The sequence below is a fragment of the Zonotrichia albicollis genome, chromosome 2, assembly GCF_047830755.1.
Source record: "Zonotrichia albicollis isolate bZonAlb1 chromosome 2, bZonAlb1.hap1, whole genome shotgun sequence".
Taxonomy (NCBI): domain Eukaryota; kingdom Metazoa; phylum Chordata; class Aves; order Passeriformes; family Passerellidae; genus Zonotrichia; species Zonotrichia albicollis.
Genome location: NC_133820.1, coordinates 50,581,879 through 50,604,510, shown reverse-complemented (window position 1 = coordinate 50,604,510; position 22,632 = coordinate 50,581,879). Strand labels below are relative to the sequence as shown.

General features: G+C 42.1%; 2 protein-coding genes across 2 annotated transcripts; one reads left to right on the top strand and one right to left on the bottom strand.

Moving 5' to 3' along the window:
• Positions 1–575: 575 nt before the first annotated feature.
• VSTM5 (V-set and transmembrane domain containing 5) lies at positions 576–10,139 on the top strand. Its single transcript, XM_005495731.4, has 4 exons — positions 576–993; positions 3,984–4,313; positions 4,412–4,552; positions 6,082–10,139. Exons 1-4 carry the CDS (start codon positions 711–713, stop codon positions 6,123–6,125), a joined length of 798 nt encoding a protein of 265 aa, XP_005495788.2. The 5' UTR covers positions 576–710; the 3' UTR covers positions 6,126–10,139.
• A 173-nt stretch (positions 10,140–10,312) lies between these two features.
• MED17 (mediator complex subunit 17) lies at positions 10,313–22,436 on the bottom strand. The gene is made up of 12 exons (XM_005495729.4): positions 22,146–22,436; positions 21,683–21,849; positions 21,026–21,245; positions 19,525–19,661; positions 19,342–19,426; positions 18,030–18,182; positions 17,133–17,263; positions 15,914–16,098; positions 15,267–15,404; positions 14,171–14,288; positions 12,776–12,935; positions 10,313–10,823 (listed from the first exon to the last, which is right to left on the bottom strand). Exons 1-12 carry the CDS (start codon positions 22,375–22,377, stop codon positions 10,618–10,620), a joined length of 1,932 nt encoding a protein of 643 aa, XP_005495786.2. The 5' UTR covers positions 22,378–22,436; the 3' UTR covers positions 10,313–10,617.
• Positions 22,437–22,632: the final 196 nt, after the last annotated feature.

The following is a 22,632-nucleotide window of genomic DNA, read 5'->3' as shown; positions in this document are numbered from 1 at the left end:
CCTGCCCTGACCAGCACGCTGAAACTTCTCTCTTTATTCCACAACTCTACTAAAGAAAACTTGAGGAGAGGGAAATGCAAGGAAGAGAATGGAAAATTGCAAAAAGGCTGATCCAGTGTATAACTCTTTCCCTGGTCAGAAGGGTGTATATATATACAGGAATGCCTCTGAGGAAGGATGAATTTTCAGTATTGGGATGCTTTTGTGTTTTCTAATCATGTTTCCCACTATCTCACACTGTCCGGTGCTTCTGAAAGAAGCACAAGGATTGCTGGGGACCTCCTCTGGACGATAATAGAAGGGAGAGAGGAGCACCTAGTGCATGTGCCGGCTACAGTGGGATGGGAACCAGGTTCATTTTCCAGCGTGGTCACCTGAGACGATCTCTGGGGACACAGAGATGCTGCTCTCCAGCTTTCCCCCCATCCCTGTCTCATCTGCATCATCATCAGACTTCTTGGAGCAAAAAAAAGTCAGTTTTAGCACCCTGAAGTGAAATTTCCCTTGCAGATGCCCAACCACACTTAAAACCAACCTCCTCGGCCCGATGTACCGATCCTGGGCTCGGCTCCCAGCTCCAGGCTCCGGCCGGGCACGGCAGGGCCGGGCAGGGTTGCGCCCATCGCGCTCATTTCCCGGCTGGGCGATGGCCGGCGGCCGGGCAGCGCCTTCCCTTCCTCAGCCAATGGCATCTCCAGCCCGGACGGGAGATGGCGGGGTGTGAGCGGGGAGCGCCCGGGGGCCGCTGCGGGGGGAGCTGGAGCAGCCCCGGCGCCGCGGCGGGAGCGGGAGGAGGAGGAGGGAGAGAAGCGAGGGAGAGGCCTCTGGGGCAGGCAGCCCCCGGGCTCGGGCCGCGCCGGCCGGCCCAGCCACTTCAATGCAACCCCTGGGGCATCGGCTTCCCGCTGATGGGACCGCTGCAGGGCCCTCGAGGCCGGAGCGCCGTCGTGGGGACCGTCACCCTCTGCCTGGCCGCCGGGTGGGCTCTGCAGAGTAAGTGTCGGGCTCCGTCCCTGCCTCTCCCGCTTCCTCACCGGCTCTTCCCTGCTGCTCCTCGCCGCGATGCCCCGGCTCAGCCCCGGCTCAGCCCCGGCTCAGCCCCGGATCAGCCCGGAATCCGCGGGCGGTGCAGAGCGCCCGCCGACCCCCGGCCGCGGCCAGCGCTCTGCCCGGCCCGTCCGCAACAGGGAGCGGCTGGGGAGGGACGGGGACGGGACGTACCGAGGCTCAGTCAGGCATCGCTGCTCTCCCTGACACGGTCAGGGGAGGCTCGTCCCCGCCTCTGCCGCTCGGAGGGAGCGGGGGAGCCGAGCGGGAGCAGCGAGCCGCGGGAGCAGCGCCCCACGGCCCGGCCTCACCCCGCTCCGGCCGGGGCGGCCCCAGCAGCCGCCGTGCCCCCGCTGCTTTTCCAGCGATCGAGGGAACAAGGCGTGGAGGGGGAAACAACCCGGTTAGTCAGCCCGAGGGGTGTCTAACTGGGAAACGCGGCGGTGAGGAGGGCAGGTGGGTTCTGACCCAGCACCCCACGGCGGGTGAGTGGGGATGGGGCAGCCTCAGGGAGCCGTGCTGTCCTGTCCCGGAGGGGCCTGAGGGAGGCTGCTGCCAGCCAGCGAGTGTGGTTCGGTCATGGCACTCCACCGAGAGAAGCGACGCGCAAGCAGGACACCAAAGGGTGGAGAAGCAGCCCGCAGGGTTTCAGAGGCCCGTGTAAGAGCTGTCCCCCAGTTCAGAGCTCCTGCTGGCCCCGCCAGCCTTTTTGATTCCCACTCACTGCCCGGCACACTGCCGGCCCAGCTGCGGAGCCGCGGCCAGGTCTGGTAGGCAGAGCCGCACTTCCCACCTTGACTCTTGGCCAGGCAAATACTTCGGAGTAGAGCAGTGTGCCAGGACGGCAAACTCCGTGAGCTCAGAGCAGTCCCTGTAAGCGCTTCTCCTGGGTGCGTGTTTTACTGGGTGTGAAGGGGCTGGTTTTGAGGGCAGCAGTGCAGTCACCTTCCGTAGGGTGCTGCATGTGGGTGTGATGTTTGCTCTCCAGCCTGGTGGATAGACTGGTTCAGGTGATCTAGGCACACTGCCTACTAAAAATGTTTTTGAATGGTTAGATAGATACTGCACTGCCTTTTTTAGATTTGCATACCAGATAGGGACAGAACATGTTTGCAAATCATTTAATGGAAAGATTTTAATTCCCTCTTTTTTACATTTATTTTGCAATTGCATATTCAAAACAAAGCCTCTGAAAAACATGAAAGGGTCACTGAGGGGAGACACTCAGCTCCTGCCTGGTCAGAAACAGTGGGAAAGGGCTTTAAATAAACACACGGACCAGAAAACAATTGGAACAATTTGCAGCGATTACCAGAGGTTCCCGGCTGTTCTGTTTCTGTAGCTGGCACAAACCTCGTTTTCACAGCTCTGGTTAGTCTCTCCTGCACACAGGTTGAACAGCAGACCACAGCTCAGCTGAGGATGCACTGAGCTGCCCAGAAAGCATGATCTTCCTGCAGGGGGACTGGGCAGCATGAGTATGGACAATGCTCATGAAAGGGGGAGCCCAGGAATGTTATCTTGCAAAAGGCCTAGGTCTAACTTGGTACCGTAGATGAGAGCCTGGGAACTGAACTGGCTTCTTGAGCTCCCCTACCTTATCCTGACCAGCAGAGTTAGTGAATTCTGCTACAGATCCCAAATACAGTGAAGTCAGGTTGTAATTCACCCATCTCTTCCTTTTGTGGTAGCTGTGGAGGGCTCTTATTTTAAGATTTTTTTCAATTTTTTTTCCCTTGGAGATTTTTTTCTTTGCCTTTCCTTATCATTCTTATCCCTGAAGACTCTGCAGAACCTCCAGGATCATCCCCAGGTGTCCTGCTTTGCACTCATGCAGTGTAGCTGAGGGTCTCATTCTCACTCCCCCACTGTGTTACAGACATTTACAGGTCAGCACTTTTTCATTTTGCTCTTGCAGTCAGGCTGTTCCCACAGTAAGGGAGTAGAGCAGGTGAGCTGCTCCAAGCCAAACCAGGAAAAGGCATTCAGCCTTACTGTGTGCTTTATCTGCCTTTTGTCTGCTTTGATTTTTGTGGGTAGATAACAGGATTTCAGTCTTTAGCCAAGGGTCTCAGAGAAGCCATTAATCAAAAGAAAAAATGTATACCAGCTAAAGCTCCAGTGTTGGTGTTCATCCAAATCTTCATGCAGAAACACCAAATGCAAGCAGAAATGATTGCAGTTACACATTAAACTAAGCTGTCAGTTCAGTTTTACAGTGTAACAAACAGCTCCATAATCACATCAGGAGGAAGAAGATGAAAATTAAATATTCTTTTATATGCATTTTTGCCCAGATATCATCAGGAACATGAAGTCCCTGGCTTCTCAGGGACTGCGTACCTTTGGATACATGTGATTTATCTGCACTGGCTTATTAACTGGTGGCCTTTAAGAAGCTGATATTTCTAATGTTCATTACACATCCTGAAAACATGACAGGGTCCCTGCCAAGACTTCACATGCTTATGCCTACTACATTCTTGCTTTTGAGGGATGGTAGTTAATGAATATGATAGATTACCTTGGACATGGCAACTAAACTTTCCATGTAAATGCAGGATTTTTAAAGGAAGCTAGTTACTGATGAACAAAAAAACATTGCTCAGTTTTGCTCAGTTTTCAGAAAATGTTATGCTTATCCAAAATCCCTTTCTATGTGGGTGTTAAAACATTGAAACACATGCAAATACCTGTCCACTATGGTGGAAGGATTTTTGCTATCACAAATTATAAATGTGTACGTAGTCTTCAAGTATGTGTGTTACTTTTATGGAAAGAAGAAAGAAGAAGCTATTGAAAAGCATCATCTATCCTCTCTTAAAACAGATCGCTGAGATAGGTAGGATGAATCACCAGGATCCAGAGGTCCCAACCTCCCCTGGACAGTTGGTGCAGCATCACCTCCAGACTCATCACTCTCCTTTGTCTTTCAGCTCCCGGAGGAGTATCCTTAGTGGTCCCACAACCCAACATCAATGCAACAGTGGCACAAAACATCCTCCTCTCAGTTGAATACTCTTGCCGAGGCGTGGCCACCATTGAGTGGAAGCATGTGTCAAGCTGGGGCACCACCAGCATTGTTGAGTGGAGAAGTGGGAATTCTGTCAACATATCCACAGTCTACAAGGACAGAGTGACTACTTTTGAAAATGGCTCTATACAGCTTCGGAATGTGGGCATGAGAGATGCTGGCTACTATTTTGTCACTGTAATGGAGGAGCACGGAACCAATGCCTATGGCACCATCATAGTCAATGTTTACGGTACAAACTAGATGGGACTTCTTGGCTTTACCCTGTGTTTAAGCATCAATCTGCTTGTAATCAATTTTATAATATTATTTTTTCCATTTTCCCTACAGAGATTATCTATGAAGATTTGCATTTTGTAGCAGTTCTCTTCACATTTCTCGCTGCGGTATCTGCCATTCTAATCTGCCTCATGTGGCTGTGTAATAAATCTCTGCACCTATTTCAGAAGAAGACAACACACAAACTAACAGGTATTTCTCTAAAAATGTGGTCAGGGTATAGGGTCTTCAAGCCTGAAATTTGAGCCTAAAATTTGTACCATGGTGGTGATAAATAGGGCCACTGAGAAACAAGACTGAAGGGCTCAGATCAGTTGTCCTGTTCTACCTCCTTACTAGTTGAGGCTACTGAATAACAGGTGTTCAGTTGAAGAACAATCCACAGGACAGCTACCTTATTTGTTTCACATTAGAAATAATAAAATACTTCCCAACATTGCTGATTGCAAAACTTGGGGAGAAAAGGCCAGAGCTGAAAAAACCCCCCGTCAAAGGGCAGGAGACAAAGTCAAGAGCATCAGCAACTCTCTGAGTTCACATCAGCAAGGTGTATCCTCGGGGAAAATAATCAATTGACCCTTGGGTGTGGCCCCTATTTCAGTTCAATCCTCATGGAGGATTGCATCTCCTCCTCTCAAACCCCCTCTTCATCTGTTCACTTTTGGTCCAGTTGCAGACTCCAATGAACACTGAGTAATGTCAAAACCTGACACTGAAAATAACAGTCATGAAAAGCAGGTCAAGGGAACACAAGAGCTACACTGAAGGGACATATTAGAGAAGAAATTTCCAAGCTACTGCCAGGGATATTTGGCCTAGGCAGAAAGACAACGTGCATGTTATGAGCCTGGGATCAAGCTCTTAGGCACATCTTTGAAATAGGAGGTTTCCTTTAACACTTCAAAATATTTCAAATGTTTACCTGCCTTCTTTGTAAGTGCAGATCCCCTCATGGTTTCTTGCCCTCTATGTAAAAGGTCTGTATTTCTTCTATAAGTGCTACATTACAACAAGCAGCCTAGCTACCAGTATTTTACTGGAACAACAGAGACACTCAAGCATCCTAAGATTCATGGCCCAGACTTTGTGTGAACTCTGCAAAACCTAATAGAAGAAGAAATTAACTTGGTTTGAGCTGCCTCTTCCTTTCTGTTGCTCACATATGGCTCTTAAGTGTTGCTGCTGTTTTCATGGTGCATATACCACTCACAAGCTTCTGTAGCTACTGAAAACTTGCCTATCATGCTAGAATATACAGGATTTTGTTTAGATAAAGCCTCTTCCTCCAGCTGAAGCCAGTCTTCCCACAGAGCTGAATTGAATAGACATATTCATGTAACATATGGCAGAGTTCAGGAAAGCACAGTTCTAGAAACTTGTGTGATCTCCCAGGAAATGGTCCAAAGCAGAGACCTAATTTCAGCCCCAATTCCATCTCAGAAGAGCCCTCTGTTCAGAAGTCATGGAGATATAAGAAGGGTCCCTATGGACTTCGTTTTCTTAGTGCATTTAGCCTTGTAGTGGAAGAAATCGTCACTTTAAAGATTGTGAGAAGCTCTTTATACAGTTAAATATTTTGAAAATATGTATTTAAAACCTAATTTTAGATGAGAAAGCTTAAGCTAATATTAAAAAGTTAAAAATGTCTTGGCACAGTTAATTTTGGAATGTTGGCCTTCCAATCCATTTGCCAATCAATAATAATATCCTTTCATTTACAGCAAGTACAACAGAAGAAATTGAACTGGAAACCATTGAGTGTTAGCCAAGGACTGTATCATAATAAAAATAACAATTCTACCTCAGGAGAAAGTGTTGGCCAAGAAAGCAAGAACAAACCTAGAAGGTAAAATGTTTGTGACTACTGCAGAAACATCCTGACTTGCAAATTAATTAAACCAGCAGTGTCTGATGGAGCTGTTTCAACCTGTTAAGTTTTCAGTTCTGCTAGTCAAGGTCAGAGTAAAAAAGAGTAGGGTTTCATGCTGAGCATGAACACATTTTTGTGGCTAGCTAATAAAATCTAGAGCCTCTACCACTCTTAAAAACAACCAACCAACCAAGCCTCTAAGATCAGTCCATAAAGGAAATTACCATGGTCTTGAAGGACACTTGCATTTTGGATACAGCAAGTCTCCTATTACAGAGTGGTCATTAGTATCCATCAACATAATAAATTAAATATCTAATTACAGTATTACATTAAAAAATTAATTGCAAGCACTGAATCCTGTTTATTGCACCTATGCTGCTGCTTTTGGGTGTAAGGAACTTGCTAAAGCTCTGAAGACAAACTGCAATTTTTCATGAGACAAAACTGACTTTGAAAGAACGCTGAGCTGGTCAAAGTTCTCCCACTTGTGTTTCCCGCAGTTGTTTACACTGCCCCAGGATGGATGTTAACACACATTTTATGACATTACTAGAACAGGTGATTGCACAAGGAACAGTGCAGGCAGGCACTAAAGAGAACACTGTCCATGAAGATTAGAGGGGTCAGGTAAAACAGTGACACACACCAGTTGGGGTGACAAAATACTAAACAGCTTTGTTGTAAAAGATGTCAAGTCCTTTGCAAACTTAGCCCAGTGCTGAACAATCTATCTGAGAAAAAAGTTGTAACAGCATGTCTTTGAAATACAGTATTTACAAATACCGTTCTAAAATTGCTCCTGTTGAGAAGCCACCTTTGCTTTCCCTATATTGTAAGAAAACATCAAGTTACCCAACTAATGTTTTCTTGAATCTGCATATTGCACGGATTGCAATTCTCCACCTGTAGATCTGTGGGGTGAAATAACATTTCTGTTTGTCAGTGAGAAAGCAGTAAACTGACCGAGTTCCAAATTATTCTGTTTTGCTTTTGTAATGAGAATTTTGCAGTGTGAAATAAACTTTGAACTTGGAAGACATCGTGGACTAGTCTGCACCTGTAGATTGCCACGTTGCTGTTTGGGTCAAACTGCTGCTACTGCCTTTTCCACACTTTGTCTCACTACTTTGCAAAAACCTTTTACAGGACAGGCTGACAGAGCTTTGCCTCTGGTCAGGCACTGGGATGCTCAAGTGCAGAGGTACTGTGGGCTCCATTTAGAAAAACATTCAGGGAATGTCTCACCAAGTGAGTAACGATGCAGGTAGGTGCCAAACAAGCCAAAGCATCTTGTGCTCAGTACCTTTAAACCATCCCACACTGTGCTGGCCATCTGTAGTGCCAAGGGCCTCTCTCCCACTCATTAACTGAGGTACCAGATTCAGCTGTTTGCTCCTTCCTACATCTAGAATAGGTCAAAAAAGGTGAGAAATGAGGTAAGTATCAGATACAGCAGACAAGTAACAGTTTATTCCAATTCTCTGCTTTAAACTTTCATTGTCCATTTTTGTGTCTTTGACAGCAGGGAAACTGCATCTATTTCAATCACCAAACTTGAATTACTTGGTAAAGTATGCTTATAGAATATGGAAAACATTGTTAGGGGTTCCTTTTGAGCCCTAAATCTTAGACTTTGAAAGAATCTTAGACTTTTAAGGCAAAAAGCATTAAAGCACGTGGAATGTGAAGCTAGGTATTAGGCTGAGCTGAATACACAGCAGGTGCTCTGCCAGAGCTAGGAATTACAAAAAGTGCAGCTTACACATAAAACCACTATTACCTGCTAACACTGACCTGAACACTCCAATTGCCAGAGGAAGTCAGCAAACATATCCAGACATGAATGACCATTCCAGTGCATTGCTGTGACTGCAGAGGTCACACACACATTTAAACCACAATGTTAGAAAGCTGGCAGGAAAGCAGGAAATGAACACTTAAAATTCTTCAGTTTAAAATGTACTACTACTAAAGAATTTTACAACCAGCAGAGTTTTTCTACATCTTTCAGCTTGGCTGAAGTCACTGCAACTTCAGGCACCCAATCCTTGGCCATTAAACCTGGTGCCAACTTCACTTTTAGGCAGTAATATCTCATATGAATAGCAGGGACTCAAACAGTATTCAGAGACAACATCCAGTACAGTTAATCTGTATATGGCTCTCTTTACAGACAATTCCTCACACAAAATTTTTACCCACAATTAAACATGCTTACTCTACACAGGTAACGTTACTTAAAAAATACATTTTCCTGAAAATGCTGTTTGCCACTATTAAGGTCAATATTTGAGGTACAGAATGTGAGGCTAAACTGTAGCAGTTTCTTGCTACTCTGGAGCATCTAAAGTTTTATGGAAGGTTGTTACAGTAGAAACTCAGAAACTAACAGCTGTTCTTACTGTACTTGTAAACTCCCTGTGGAAAAACGGCAAATTTAATTTTGCAGCATTCTAGATGATCAAAGGGATTAAGGCATTTTACTTTTATACTTCAATTAAAGAGATGTCCAAGTTCACCAAATTGCTTTGACAATCAATTGAAAAAGCCTTAATAATTCACTAATGTCATCATTTCATATTCAAAGATGCACTACCAAGTTTCAAGGCTATCTCTCTGTTAGATGTCTAATCAGTCTGTTTTCCAATAAATTAGGAATCCCTGTGTATTCAGCACCAAAATGCTGACTCTCCAGATCTCCAATAACACTTTTTTTGATGTTGTTATTATTATTATTCTTTTTTCAGCTAGACCTAGAAGTCTTGACAAGTGTTTTCATGCTAACATGCAGAGCTTGCTGTTCTGCAACACAGGAGACATCCTATTCAGGAGAGAAGTCCTGCAACCATGAGATTGTAATAGCTCCACACTGATCTGATTACTTGGTAACTAAGAACTTGATGAAAAGGCTATTGCTACATGCAGACCTGTCAATTTAGGTTAAGAACAATAAAGCATAAAGACATGTCCAAGTTTCATGGACTCATCTTCTAATAAGAGATTTGTTGTGTTAGCAGGAGTCAGAACAGCCTCATCTAGTCAGATGCATGAATGCATGTTGGCTGAACTGTTCACCAAGAAACAACTCCCCCTCTGCCTGTAATCACACAGTGTCTGCTGGCACAGCAACACAGGACCTGGCATCACAGGGCTTCAAGATCAAGAGACTTATTTTCAACTTGGGCTTTAATCAGTTAATTTTCATCAGTTGTCCTGGGTAACGCATGAGCACCTGAAAGAAAACCCCTTTCTCTCCCTTAGTTCAGTCACACAGAAGGAAGTACTCACATGAACTGGAACAAGATGCTTCATGCTGGCCAACACCAATATAAGTACAAGAACTGCTTTGGATACCTGCTGAGCAGCAGCTTGCTGCTTATTTTCCTACAATTATTCTTTATACTTGAGAATACCACAAAATAACAACTGTCACCATGGAAGTGTGATGCTCAATTTGATCATGTTTATGTGCAAGAAGTTCATATATATACATATAGACAGACACCTCATAGGACAATACAGACATGAGTATGAACCAGTTTACACAGACAGGTTGCAAAAAGACCCTTAGCACTTAAATACCAAACAAAATGAAAGCTTTGTTGTTGAACACCATACTATGTTTCAAGAAGGCTACAATTACAACCAAAACTATAAAAAAGTGACTTTTTTGTTTTGAAAGAACTCAAGAGAGCTGATATTCGGGAAGATATTGTTATTTCCCCAGATAATAATCAATCATGGAGAATGCAGAAGGAAGACCCAGATGCTCAAGTGTGCAGGTTCACTGCATGAGAGTTACCTCCTTCTTTCCAGCCACTAAGTCACAAGCCACCCACAAACTAAAATTGTCAGAACTTTGCCAGCCAAGTAAGGCCCTTTCCTCTATATTCTTGTAAAAAACAAGCTCAAAAAGCAAGCAAAGTAGTCAACATAACACAGGCCATCAGAGAGCAAAGACTTTGCTGCAGGCAATGACTTTGTAACACTCTCAAACTCCTAAGTAAACATATTTCTCAAAAAGAAAGGAGTCACCCAGAATCCCCATGAATGTACAAAAATTCCAACTCAAGAATGTGTCAACTCAAGGATTACCAAATTTAATTTTATAAACAAAAAACACATTAATTACTCATCTATGTCACTCAGGACACAGCAAATTTCAAAGATACAGCTGAAAGGAACCTTTACAAAAAACTGTATGTATTTTATATGCCACCAAAAAAGGTTTTATTACAAATACCAAAATGGTTATTTCTGTACAGGAAATAAATTTGATTTTGCTTTCTTGTATTGGCCCATAGCTCCCATTTCCCTTTGCAGCACTGGAAGTTATCATTGCACAGAGACACCTCAAAGCCCTCAGAGAGAGGCTGATGCTTCACTAGCAAGGAGTTAGGGCAGCCATGAGGAGTTCCATCTTATACACAAAGTTCCGCCCTTCCATTTTGTTCCACTGCACCTCCTTGAACGGCCCCCGGAGATGATTCCACTTGCTGTCCTGCAGGACGTCGCCCTTGGGGAGATCCTTGCACTGGCTCCGTGGGAACTGAACCATGACTTTGCTGCCGCTTTCGGGGCCGTTACGGACTGCGGGGAAAGGAGATCTCCATGAGCACTTTTACACTGGAGGCATTCCTCATACTGAATATTCTTCCCTGTGTACTCCTACTCAATTCCAAACATGCTGAAAGCAAACAAGGGAACTTCTCTTCCTTTCTTTCTCAAAGCTTTTTCTCTGGGTTTTCTCTCTCATCTCCCAATTCTCTATGATTTTGTCGCTTTCACACTGCAGGTTCTTGGTTAGCTCAAGACAGAGAAACTTTTAATAAACCCCAAAATATTCACCTAACAAATGCATTTCTTTTTCCCCAATGATGCCAGGAAGGGCAAAGGCTTCATTGCTCATTCTTTCTTTGGATGTATTCCCCACTATTCTATTGAAAAACATATTGTTTCTAGTGGATTTCTCTCTAAGAGACAGGATCTAAGTCATTAGGCAGTTAATTTTAATCACAAAATTCTGTGAGACTAATGGAGGGGTGGTGGTGCTTCACTGGCTTGGATGGGTTTCCGTGTTTTCATGCTGGGGACTGGTGTGTGTTGGCTTTTTAAATGAACAGTTACAGAGGTACCACCTAGCTTTTCCCCCATCTATCAAGCTTACCTTCTATAAAGAGATAACTATCAGGCTGATTGAACATAATTTCTCTTTCACAAATTGATGCCAACTACTCCTCATCACCATGTTCTCCACAGTAAGTTTGGAGAATTCTTCTGAGACTATTTTTTTCCAACTCACCTTCCCAGTAATTGCAATGAGACTGATCAGACTGCAGTTCCCCACATTTTCCTTCTTGAACACAGGATGCAACATCTGCCTTCTTTCAGTCCTCAGGAGCCCTTCCTGAGCCTGGCCTTTTAGGATCAAGAGTGGCCTTGCAGTGACATCAATCAACATCCTCAGCAGCCATGGATATATATCCCACCTGGTCCCATGAACTTGTATATGCCTACATCTGTTCAAAGGTTCTCTAACCTGGTCTTCCACTACTGAGGATGAATCTTTGCTCCAAAATGCGCCCTGAATCTCACAGATCCATTTCTGAAGGCCAATCTTAAGACCAAAGTAAAGAAGGTACTGAGAACCTTGGCCTCCTCCATGTCCTGTGCCACCAGGTACTCTCTCTATTTAACAGCAGTCCCACATTTTCCCTAATCCTTCCTTTGCTGCTGACATACCTGTTGAAGCTCTTCTTGCTGCCCTGTACATCCCTCACCAGATTCCTGTCCTACCCTTAAGCTTTCCTATCCTTATCAATGCATGCTTGGATAGTCTCTCTATATAAGTAGTTGTCCTGGGAGGGATAATCTCTTGGAGCTTCCTTCCTATGTCATGAGTTCAGCCATGGGCTCCTTGTTCATACACACAGGCCTTCTGTCACCTTTGCACAACTTCCTGAATATTAGGAATAACCATACTTGAGCTTGAAAGAGGTGACCCCTGAAAACAATAATAACAGCACTCCTGGACCCCTCTTCTTTCCATCCCATAGGATCATATCCCATAGGATTCTTTCAAAAAGATCCCTAAAGAGACCAAACTGTTCTCCCTAAGTTTGGAGTTGTGATCCTGTTGTTTATCTTGTTCTCTTCTCTCAGGATCCTGATGGTTTCTGTAATTGCTTTTTTCTATGCTAATAATAATACATATAACTAATTATCTATAATAATATATATTATAAACAAATATTTACATAATATTTATCAAAATAATATATTGAAATAATGTATTCATATAATACATATAATTTTCCACAGTGACTATAAGAAATATTTTCAAGCCTGTGTAAATTAAATCAGGTTTATATTAAGTGGCTTCCTGGGCAAGGTGTTGATTCTATTCTATTTAGATGTCAATTCCATACACAAAACAGATAGTCCGTAGACTTTTAAAGCATATTATCAATTTATAGCAAAATATTCTACAAACATACATGCTCTCAGAAAGATTTGAGTTCTGTTTGCAAGAGGGAACATACCTGAAATGGCATAGTCTCCATTTGGTGATGCGACAGTTATTGCTGATGCATTGCCAATGCTCTCCACTGGCCCCAGACCAACGTGGCTACTGAAACTCAGCACATGCCAGCCCATAACTTTTGCAAGCTGCTGAACTGCATGTACTTGGTGCTGTGACATCTGAAACATAACAAGAGGTTTGTTTTCTGTTCAATATTTGCAGACCATAGAAAGAATTGCTTATGTAGTTTAGCAAGCCAGTTTTCTGTACAATAATTACTTATAAAAGTAAGTTCTTTTACTTATAAAGACTAAGTTCTCTACTTTCAGAGAACTTTTTTTAATATGATGGTAGAACTTTGTGTTATTTGAATTTAGACTAGTTCCTCCACAGAAAAGAAGACCACCCTATTATGCAGTTAAATGAATTTTTCATTGGTATATGCTCTTATATGTAAATTTAAATGATTAAATGATGCTTTAAATGATGCTATCAATTTACAAAAATCTTTATTTAGGTCTCAGAAAATTAGTTTGCAAACAATCTTCCATTTCAACAGAAACAAGACTTCTGCTGTAAAATATATAAAAATAAGAGAAAGTATTAGCAGAAAAAATTCAGAATAAAAAGTTGAGGTCCATGATTATCTCCATTAATGCTCAAGTGTAAGCACTGAGTTCTAACAGCTTAGGAGTTTAAATGCTACTGTTTTCCTGTATCATGACTTAACCCTCGTAACAAGGAAGTGTCCAGCACCATTCAGCAGTTCTCTGTGAACAAGTCTGACAACACTTGAGCAAAAAGACACGACCTCAGCAGAATCTGTTTCAACTTGTTTTCTGTGTCATGGAGTTTTATGTAACTGCAACAGGTAAACCACTGTTATTAAAGACCTGTATTTGACTATTTATAATGCATAGTGGGGAGATTGTTACTTCTGAATAAAACCAGCAGGTTGCTCTAAGCAGTTAAGAAAACAAGAGTTCATTCAAGTATCAGCTGATTTAGTAACAACAGATGCAAAGTGAGCATTAACAGACAATGTTGAAATGACAGTAATTGTGGGTTCATTAAAAACTTAGCTACAGTAAGTTTCATATATAGAATACTTTATTGTCTGCTATGATTACCACTGACTTGTTTCTCCCATAATGAGCTGCATAAAGAAATGCATTTTAAATTGGAAGGAAAAATTACTATGACTACTGACCCTAGTAAAAAATGGCAATATATTTTTGTAACAGTTGCTAAAGACTCTACACAAACATAGTGAAAATTCAGTCATCCAGCTTCCCTTCTCCACTATCTTAATTTGAACTTTTAAATATTTTCTACATAGATGAAAGCGAGATTCTAACTTCTTTCTGTTTCCCAAACATCACGAGAAAGGGAAGTATAACATACGTGAGTCTACCTGAGATAAAAGGAAATCCTGCAGTTCTTGCTCTTGATGAGACAATGTAATAACTCTTCCATCTCTATGCACAACTCTGATTTGTTCAACTCCAATGTTCAGCTGTAGTTGAATGGATCTTTGAAGACAAGATCCATATTTATTCAAAAAGCATTAAAACGCTTAAGAAAACAGGAAACTAAGAACACAGAATCCCACCCAATTATTGACAAGAATTCCTAAGACAGATGGTGCAAAGCCTACAGAATGGGACAGCAACTCCAAATATTCCAGTTTCATCAGTCACCACAACAGCTGCCTCTATATGGCAGGTGACATATTCTGTGGCATGCTCCCAGACCTGGCCTACCATTTGCTCAGGTCATGGAAGCCTCACAGCTCTCTACCTGCCGCACACCCAAGTTTCCTGCCAGTTATGCGGGGGAAAATGGTGTGTTCTATGCTACAGACAAAACCTGGGCAGCTTATGTACTCTGGGATGAAGACTGGAAATGCACCAAATAGTCATTTTCCCCACAGCAGGCTGCCCCATACTGTGATCACAGCCAGAGAGCACTGCTCTAAGAAAACACTGTTGATGCATTAATGAATTCACTGCTGGTCAGTCTGCAAGCATTTATTTCTGGAACATCAAATCTCATATTTCAGTAACAACATGCATAATTATTGCATGAATTACAGGAGTTGCGCATTTCAGTACATATGCAACCAAGCTAGGACTAAGCAGATTAGCTTTCGATGACCAGACTGGAAATTTAGACTCCAGCACCATCAAATGATACTTTGTATTCAGTCAAAGGAAATTCCCCGACCCCACCACCACCAAGTGTCTACTCTTATCTTAAATTTCTTCTTTGAGAGAAAACTGTACTAATTAAAGATGTACTAAAGATATCTTCATTAAAGGGTAAAGTGGGTGACATTTTCTTAAGGTTACTGTTCATCCTACAGTGAAGGCAGAAAAACAAATACACACAAATAACAGACTCCTACTTGTCTGTCTGAAGAGAATCTAAACCTTTAAAGCACAACGTAAATACACGCTGCTTTTGCTTAATGCCTTTACAACTAAAAGGACATGCATTCTCACACTTACTTGCATATCTGCTCATATCCTTGAGAAGTTATTAGAACTTTAACACTGGATTCATAAACATCATTGATATTGGACCAGTGAGCCTGAATCTGAGGATCCTCAATCCGACTCGCCAGACTGTCAATGGTTCGAGCAGTTCTAGAAGATAAAGCCATATTCCACACACAGTAACCAGGCAGTTTGTGCTGTTATCTTGCTTTCAGGAAGCAAAGAGGTTATTAGATTTAACAGAAACATGTGCATCAAAATTCCATTTCAGCACTGTTCTGGTGCTAATGAAGTACAGTTTATTCTGTACATTTCTCATACACTCTGCAGCACAACTGAAGTGGTATTACTCAGTATTAGCTACTGCACTGCTAAGAATACTAAAAAGGATTTATGCACTTTGAGATAAGTAGGGACAATTATCAGCAGCTTATGTTGCAAGTGTTACAGAGATCTCAAAGAAATCTGGTATTTTCTCTTTTAACTAGCTGAATGTTGTTTTCTCATATTTTTTCATAATGTTTGGTTCTTAGGACTTACAAAAAAAGACCGTATTAACCATGAAAGAAACAGCAGCTAGTTTTAAAAACACTTAAAATAGACAATTGTATTCTATGTAATGGTACATGTTACTGTAACACGAGTATCTTGTGACCCACCTTCGTCTCAAAAATATATGCTTTGCCTGTTTTATGATCTTTTCCAGAAGTCCTTCATTTGACTGTAGAGAACTGATTTCATTTTTATCAAAAGCCTGGGGCCCTGCAAGTCTCATCCTCTTATGGCCAAAAGGTGCACTAGCTGGATGTGGCATCACTGTTGAGCTCAGGGTTTGCTTGTGACACTGCAACAACAACAGATGTTATAAAAAGAAGGCACCAAATAATGTATCTGCAAGAAGTCTTATGTATCCTACAATATGTTGCTTTAAGTCAGGTTTTTTGAGTGTACATGCTTTCAGAAAGTGCAACTTTTTAACTTTTTCAGCCTGACAGCACTTTAAAGACAGTTCTTCATACTTTGCTTCCTCCATTTATGTATCTTTCAAACCTTATAGAAAGTAATTAGAAAAAAAAAGTGCTAGCTAACAGAAATTTGGTACAACGGCAGTAGTTCCAACTAATAAGTCTTCTTTATATACATCTATGGAGACAGAAAGAATGGTCACTTAAAAATAAAGGAAGTATTTTAGACAAAAAAAAATTGAAGTACAGAAAGTTTTAGCAGTATGTCCAAAGTAAAGGAAATCCACAGGAAAGGTGGGCACTGAACAAAAGCTTCATAAACCCTAAATCAGTGTTTAAAACACTGGACTGTTCCACATGACTGCATGACTTGCAGAGCCATGCTCTAAGGAGGTGAACACTCTCTGGAACACAGTTTCAATTCTACTTAGAGATGAAAAACTGGGCTTCTTTCCTGAAGAGAGATAACCTCAGCCTCGTACCCCAGGTTATGCTAGATTATTCAAAAATCCAAGATGCTGAAGCAGAGAAGTGGACATTCAAATAAACAAAGCTATTATGGCAATTGATTGTTCCTTCATGAGGGTATGGCTGACCAGATGCTTGCTCACTGACAGGGCTTGGTAAGCATTATTAGACACAAAAAAGGGCAGAACTGATGAACTCTACTGGAAAAGCTTCACGTGGCTCTTCTGAAGTGAGTAGCCAGGTCTGAGGTTAAGTAAAGAACCAGCATGACATGAAAGCATTAACTGGAACTCCCAAACCCATGGAAACCCAAGCAGCAGGCTGCCTTCCTCAAATGGATGGAGAAGGACTGGCCTCTAGTGGCACTTGGCTGTTATACCAGGGCCACACACTGGGCAGAAGGCTGAACAAAAGCCCAAAAACTCTTCAGCCATATATGTAGTACCTCTCTGATAAGTTGATGCAAATTATGTTCCAGAACATAGAGATGATCCTCTGGATTCTGTTTTTCAGAAGCAGCCTTTTGTGCCTTTTTGTCATTGGAAGAGTGACACAGTGAAATAGACAGCTGCAAACCTGTACAAAGCAGATGGGAAAAAAAAGATTTTAAAAAGTGAGCACTGACAATTTTCAAGATTGCTACTAAGAACTTCTTCATGTTTTACAGTGAGTAGTTTAACAACAAGTATTCACTGTATCAGAGAAAAATCAAAGAATGATGGTGGAGAGCACAACACCAAAGGCAAGTAAAACTTGATATTCACTGAAGTGTTGACAACTGTGAACTCACCAGATGCATTCCACATCAATTTCTATGACTCAATCCCACACAAAAAGAAGTCCTCAGGACCCCATTCCTTTCTCAAAGAAGGAGTGATTAACTATCAGACACATTTTAAGCAATCCAGAAACATATTCTTTGCATGATACAAAGGGTTGTGTAGCCCTTGTAAGAACAGAGGATTCATCACTGACTGTGAGCCACCTTTATGCTGTTTAATTATCCTCACTGAAGAGGCTTTTAGGCTTTTGAGGACTCATAAACTCAAGTCTTAAATTTCTTACACGCAATCCAGGAGCAATGACTTATGCTCAGCTCCAAACTGCCACATGCACATGGCATTACATCTGACAGTTTTAAGCGCTGCTGACAAAAAACAACCACAAAGGAAAACAGAGTACATTAGAAACTACTGTGCATTAGCTGAAATTCTGTTTCTCAAAACCTTTGAAAATCAAGGAGTTTATTTTTTCTTTTGTAAGGACAGAGCGTTAAAAAAGGTGACATTAATCAGTATTTAAGGAAACAATTGTAGGCTAAGCATCTTAAAAAGCTTCCTACCTGGGAAAGGCTGGGAAATGATCTGATTTTTCACTACAATGTGAGGAATCTGTGATTTAATTTGAACAGCTTCTCGGGACAGCTGGGCAAAAATTTCTTTACATAGAAGAACATTCTGTGCAGTCTCCAACTTTGTCTGCCAGTGTGCAGAACCTGAAAAGTATAAATCAATGTTTGCAGGAGGGAAGAGCAAAGAGAAGCCACCTTTTTGTTCAGATGCCAAACACCATGCAGCAGCCAGGTGTGATCACTAAGATAAAGCAGTCAGTGCCTTATACCCAAATTAAGTATTATCAGAATTTTATCTCAGTTAAGCAAGCACTTGAGGGTAAAACTAAAACTAATTTTGATTCAATTTTACACATTATATTGCACATATTGTACATGTATATTGTGAAGTGCAACACCCTTATGGAACAGTGTATTACATTCCCATTGCTTTTGTGAAGGCCTCTCTTTATGAACCTCTGTTCCTTAAGTTTTAGTTTACTTTCAATGATACTTCTGGCTTTATTAAATTCACTCTATGATGAACTACCCAGTAATGTTCACTGCACCGTATGTGCTTTCACAGCGTTTATAGGCCCAAAATTCTTGGGAGATTCTGGAGTGAGTAAGCACACAGCTGCATAATGTACCCTCAATACCACATGAAACACCTCATAGTACAGCACTCTGTCTATGTTCAGGACAGCACCAGCATCTGTATCAGACAACTGTGAAATAAAATCCTGCCAGTTTATTTTTAACTTCACAGAGTAAAGGATGGCTTTTTAACCCAAAAGTTTACAGCTTCACATACTGACACATATTAAATGAATCACTGCAATTCATTTATTATGTGCCAGGTGAGCTGCTGTTAATTAACACAGAGACCACCAGCAGAGTTTCAGATCCAGATAAAATATTTGAGCAACAGACACAAATGATGCATTATGGGCAGAGTGGAGAGTGAACAATCACTAGTTCAGCTGAATTAATGGGATGTAACTGATTGAAACACAACACCTTGGTTTGATTTCAGTTATGGGCTCAAACTTTTAATGTCTAACAAAAGGGGCTCCAGAATACTCAAAATGCATCCCTAATAATTCTGTTTCAGAACTGAAGAAACACATATGAAAAACTGAAGGAGCATGCTTTGAAAGCATGATTTCCAAAGCCCAGGCAGCACCCAAACAGAATATTTCAGTTTAAATAAAGGAAATCTTATTCACTTTTCTTCCCAGATATATGCTGAAATTTTCAAACAACCATCATATGCAAATTCATTCCTTGAGAGCATATTCCTAAAACAACATATAAGCTGTACCTGGTTTTGATTTTGGCAAGGGTCTTTTAAAGAGATTGACTGTCCCGAGGTCACCAATGTCTGGTGCTTGTTTTTGAATAGAAACCTAGGCAAGAGGGAACAGTATTTAATGTTTGTTCTCTGTTGCAAGCACACAATTCTAAAACAAAACTCCACTAGGTTATTAAGGTTTCTCTGACAAACCTTGATGTATGCTGATCCCTCTAAATCACTTGGAATTTGAACATCCAAAGGACAGTAATCCTCAGGTATTTTTTTATCCAGGTCAATGTCAGTGTTCTTTATCACCTCAAATGTGCCATGATGAAGAAAGAGGGAGCCTGAGGAAAGAAGGACAAAGACATACACATTAAATATTGAGCACCTTCTGCAAATAAAAAGCTCATATTTCCGTTTTGGAAGAATATGTAATTCTGAGTCTCCAAATCTTCAGATCTGCACTTGAGTCACATTTTTTAATGACTTCTTAAAAAAACCCAGGTAAATAAGAAAGCTTATGCCACTGTATCAGCATGTCAATCTTCCACTGTGCAATGTGTAATATTTTACAGTAAGTTAACACAGAGTATTCAATAATTATGGGAGGAAGCTGAGAGTTTTTTGAAATTGAGTCATTAGGTGCAAGGAAGGAGAAAAAAGGAAAAGATATTTGGTTGAAAAAAGACAAAAAGTAAACGTGTGAAGTTTTGCAAGCAGGTAGTTACAGGTACAACATCCTTATTGATTTAAAGGAATTCTGATGATGTTTGCCTAGAAATCTTAAAACTATGACCCTGTTCTGACTGTAAAAGGTAACTTTACAGGCAATCATTCAGGGACTGATAAAAGCAGATACCCACATCTGCCTAGCTGTACATCTTTTTCATTCAGGGCACAGTTCACCTAGTTCAGGGTAAATTAACTAAAAACAATACATAGACTGGGGTACATCTACAGCATTTTCATTAACAAATCTCAATTTGTCCTCCCCCTCCCTCACCAATGCCAACAGGAACCCAACACATTTGGTTCTGATGCCTGCTTTGTACCTACATCCTAAGTTCTGTGTGATCTGCATTCACTTTGTCACTCCATAACGGCCTCTAGAACCCTGGGCTGCTCACCCCCTTTAAATGTAATCCATGAATTAAGGCATATCCTCAGCATCACTTCTCAACTGCAGGAATAACAGGTACAATAATCCACCTCCAACATCACTCTTTAGTCATATGGTTTTGTTTTACCTGGTGTGAATTCTGGGGAGCAGGGAGTGAGACATCATAAGCCTTTTGGGTCTCTTCTAACTCGAGATACTCTAGGATTTTCTAATCTTTGATTAAAAAAAAAAGTAACCAAATCTTCACTGTTTTTTTAATGCTTTACACAGCAAACATAGATAAAAGCCAAAGATTTACAAAGTCTGCCTGTCAACTGATCAACTACATTGCAAATGCAGCATTGTTTTTCTGAGCAAATTCTTAGTAAAATACTACAGTTAGCCTTTAAAATCTTAAAAACTTTCTGGATTGAAGATGCCAAGATATTTTTGCTGATACTGAAACAAGAGTTCTCCCTTTATAAACCTGTCTCATAAATAAATTCACATTGAAATAATTTATTAAGATATATTCCATCTCTTTTTCCAGTTACAAAAAGACAACTTCATAAAATATCCCTTCTTGTGAAAAAAGATCCTACTGTTTACCTGCACTTCTGTAGCTCAGATCACCAAGAATTTTATCTCCCACTTTTCTCAGCTTCCAGTGTTGTCTCAGTCTTAGCAGTTCAGAGTTGAAGTCTCTTTGTCGCTTATTTTCCTGATTTTCAGCAACTGATTTGGATAATCTTTCTGCACCTTTCAACAGGATCTGAGCTGCTCCAGCTAATGACTTCTTTTTTGAAATCAGCTGTAGAAACTGAGGATTCTAGTACCAAAAACAACAAGATACTTGCACTTTAATTCAGGAAAGATTATTATTATTATTGTTATTATTATTACTATTATTACTATTATTATTATTACTACTAACGTTGAATTAATATTTATTTATTATTAGTGGAAACTAACAGACAACTGATATGTTGTTTTTGCTGGATGTCCAGTAATTTATTCAGAATTACTTTCATACCACCATTATACAGTTGGAAGTAGCATTTTGACTTAAAGCTTCAGCAAAGAGGCTTCTGAAATTGATCTCAACTCCCATTTCCAGCCTTACTCTGACCCTCAAAGCACTGCACTAGCACATCAAAAGGAACATTTTGATGGATTTTGTACTGATCACACATTAAAAAGAAAAGTCCACAGGAATAAAATCTTCAGCATCAAGCCACACAAAGTGGTCAACTAGGTACAACATACTTGTTTCGGAGGAAGGGGATCCTGCCCGACTGGATCTAGAGTCATGAACTTCTTATCCTTCACAATGCTAAGAACGTCATACAAGACACACATCTCAGTCAAGGCACTTCTTAAGTTGTTCCTCACTGAATCCCAAGGCCAGAGGGATGGCTGGAACTTTACCAACCCTAAAAGCAAAACAAAAGGAAGGAAAAACAAAGGACATTAAAAAGGTACGTGTAAAGCTGATTTTTGAACCACAGGGAGATCATAACGGCATGAAATGACAACAGCAGATTTGATGTCGTGTTGTCTTTCCCTCTCCAATTTCCTGGGGCTGAGTCACGAACACTGTGCCCAGCCCCTGGGGGAAGGCAGGCCAGGCCCAACCTCCCGCGGAGCCGCAGGCCGGCACCGCCTCAGCGCGGCGGGCCTCCAGCAGCCGCATCCCGGCGGGAGGGCTCGGGCTCCCGGCCCTTCTCACCTTCCTCATCCTCCGTCTCGCCCGCCTCGGCCCAGGGCCGGCCCGCCGAGCCCGGCTCGTCCTCCTCCGAGCCGGAGCCCTGGCTGAAGTCGATGCGCTGCGCAAGGCGCGCCAGGTTCTGGGACATGGAGAGCGGCTGGAGGTAGGTCTCGCTGCCATCCAGCCCCACCTCCTGCACCTGCTTCTCGCACGCCGACTCGATGCTGATGCGCACGGCTGGCACGCCCGCCATCTTGGAGCGACCCCCGCCCGCACACGGCAGGGGGCGGGCCCTGCAGGGGGCGGGGCCAGCGCCGGGCGGGCTCGGCCATTTCCGGAGAGAACTCGGAAGGAGGCCGGGCCAGCGCCGAGTGGGCTCGGCTGCCTCCGGAGGCACTCGGGAGGGGGCGGGGCCAGCGCGGTGAGGGGACGGTGCCGGGCGCAGAAGCTCGAAGCTGGTGCGTGTTACTTCTCCGGCGTTATTTTTGACCAGAAGTTGGTTTCATGT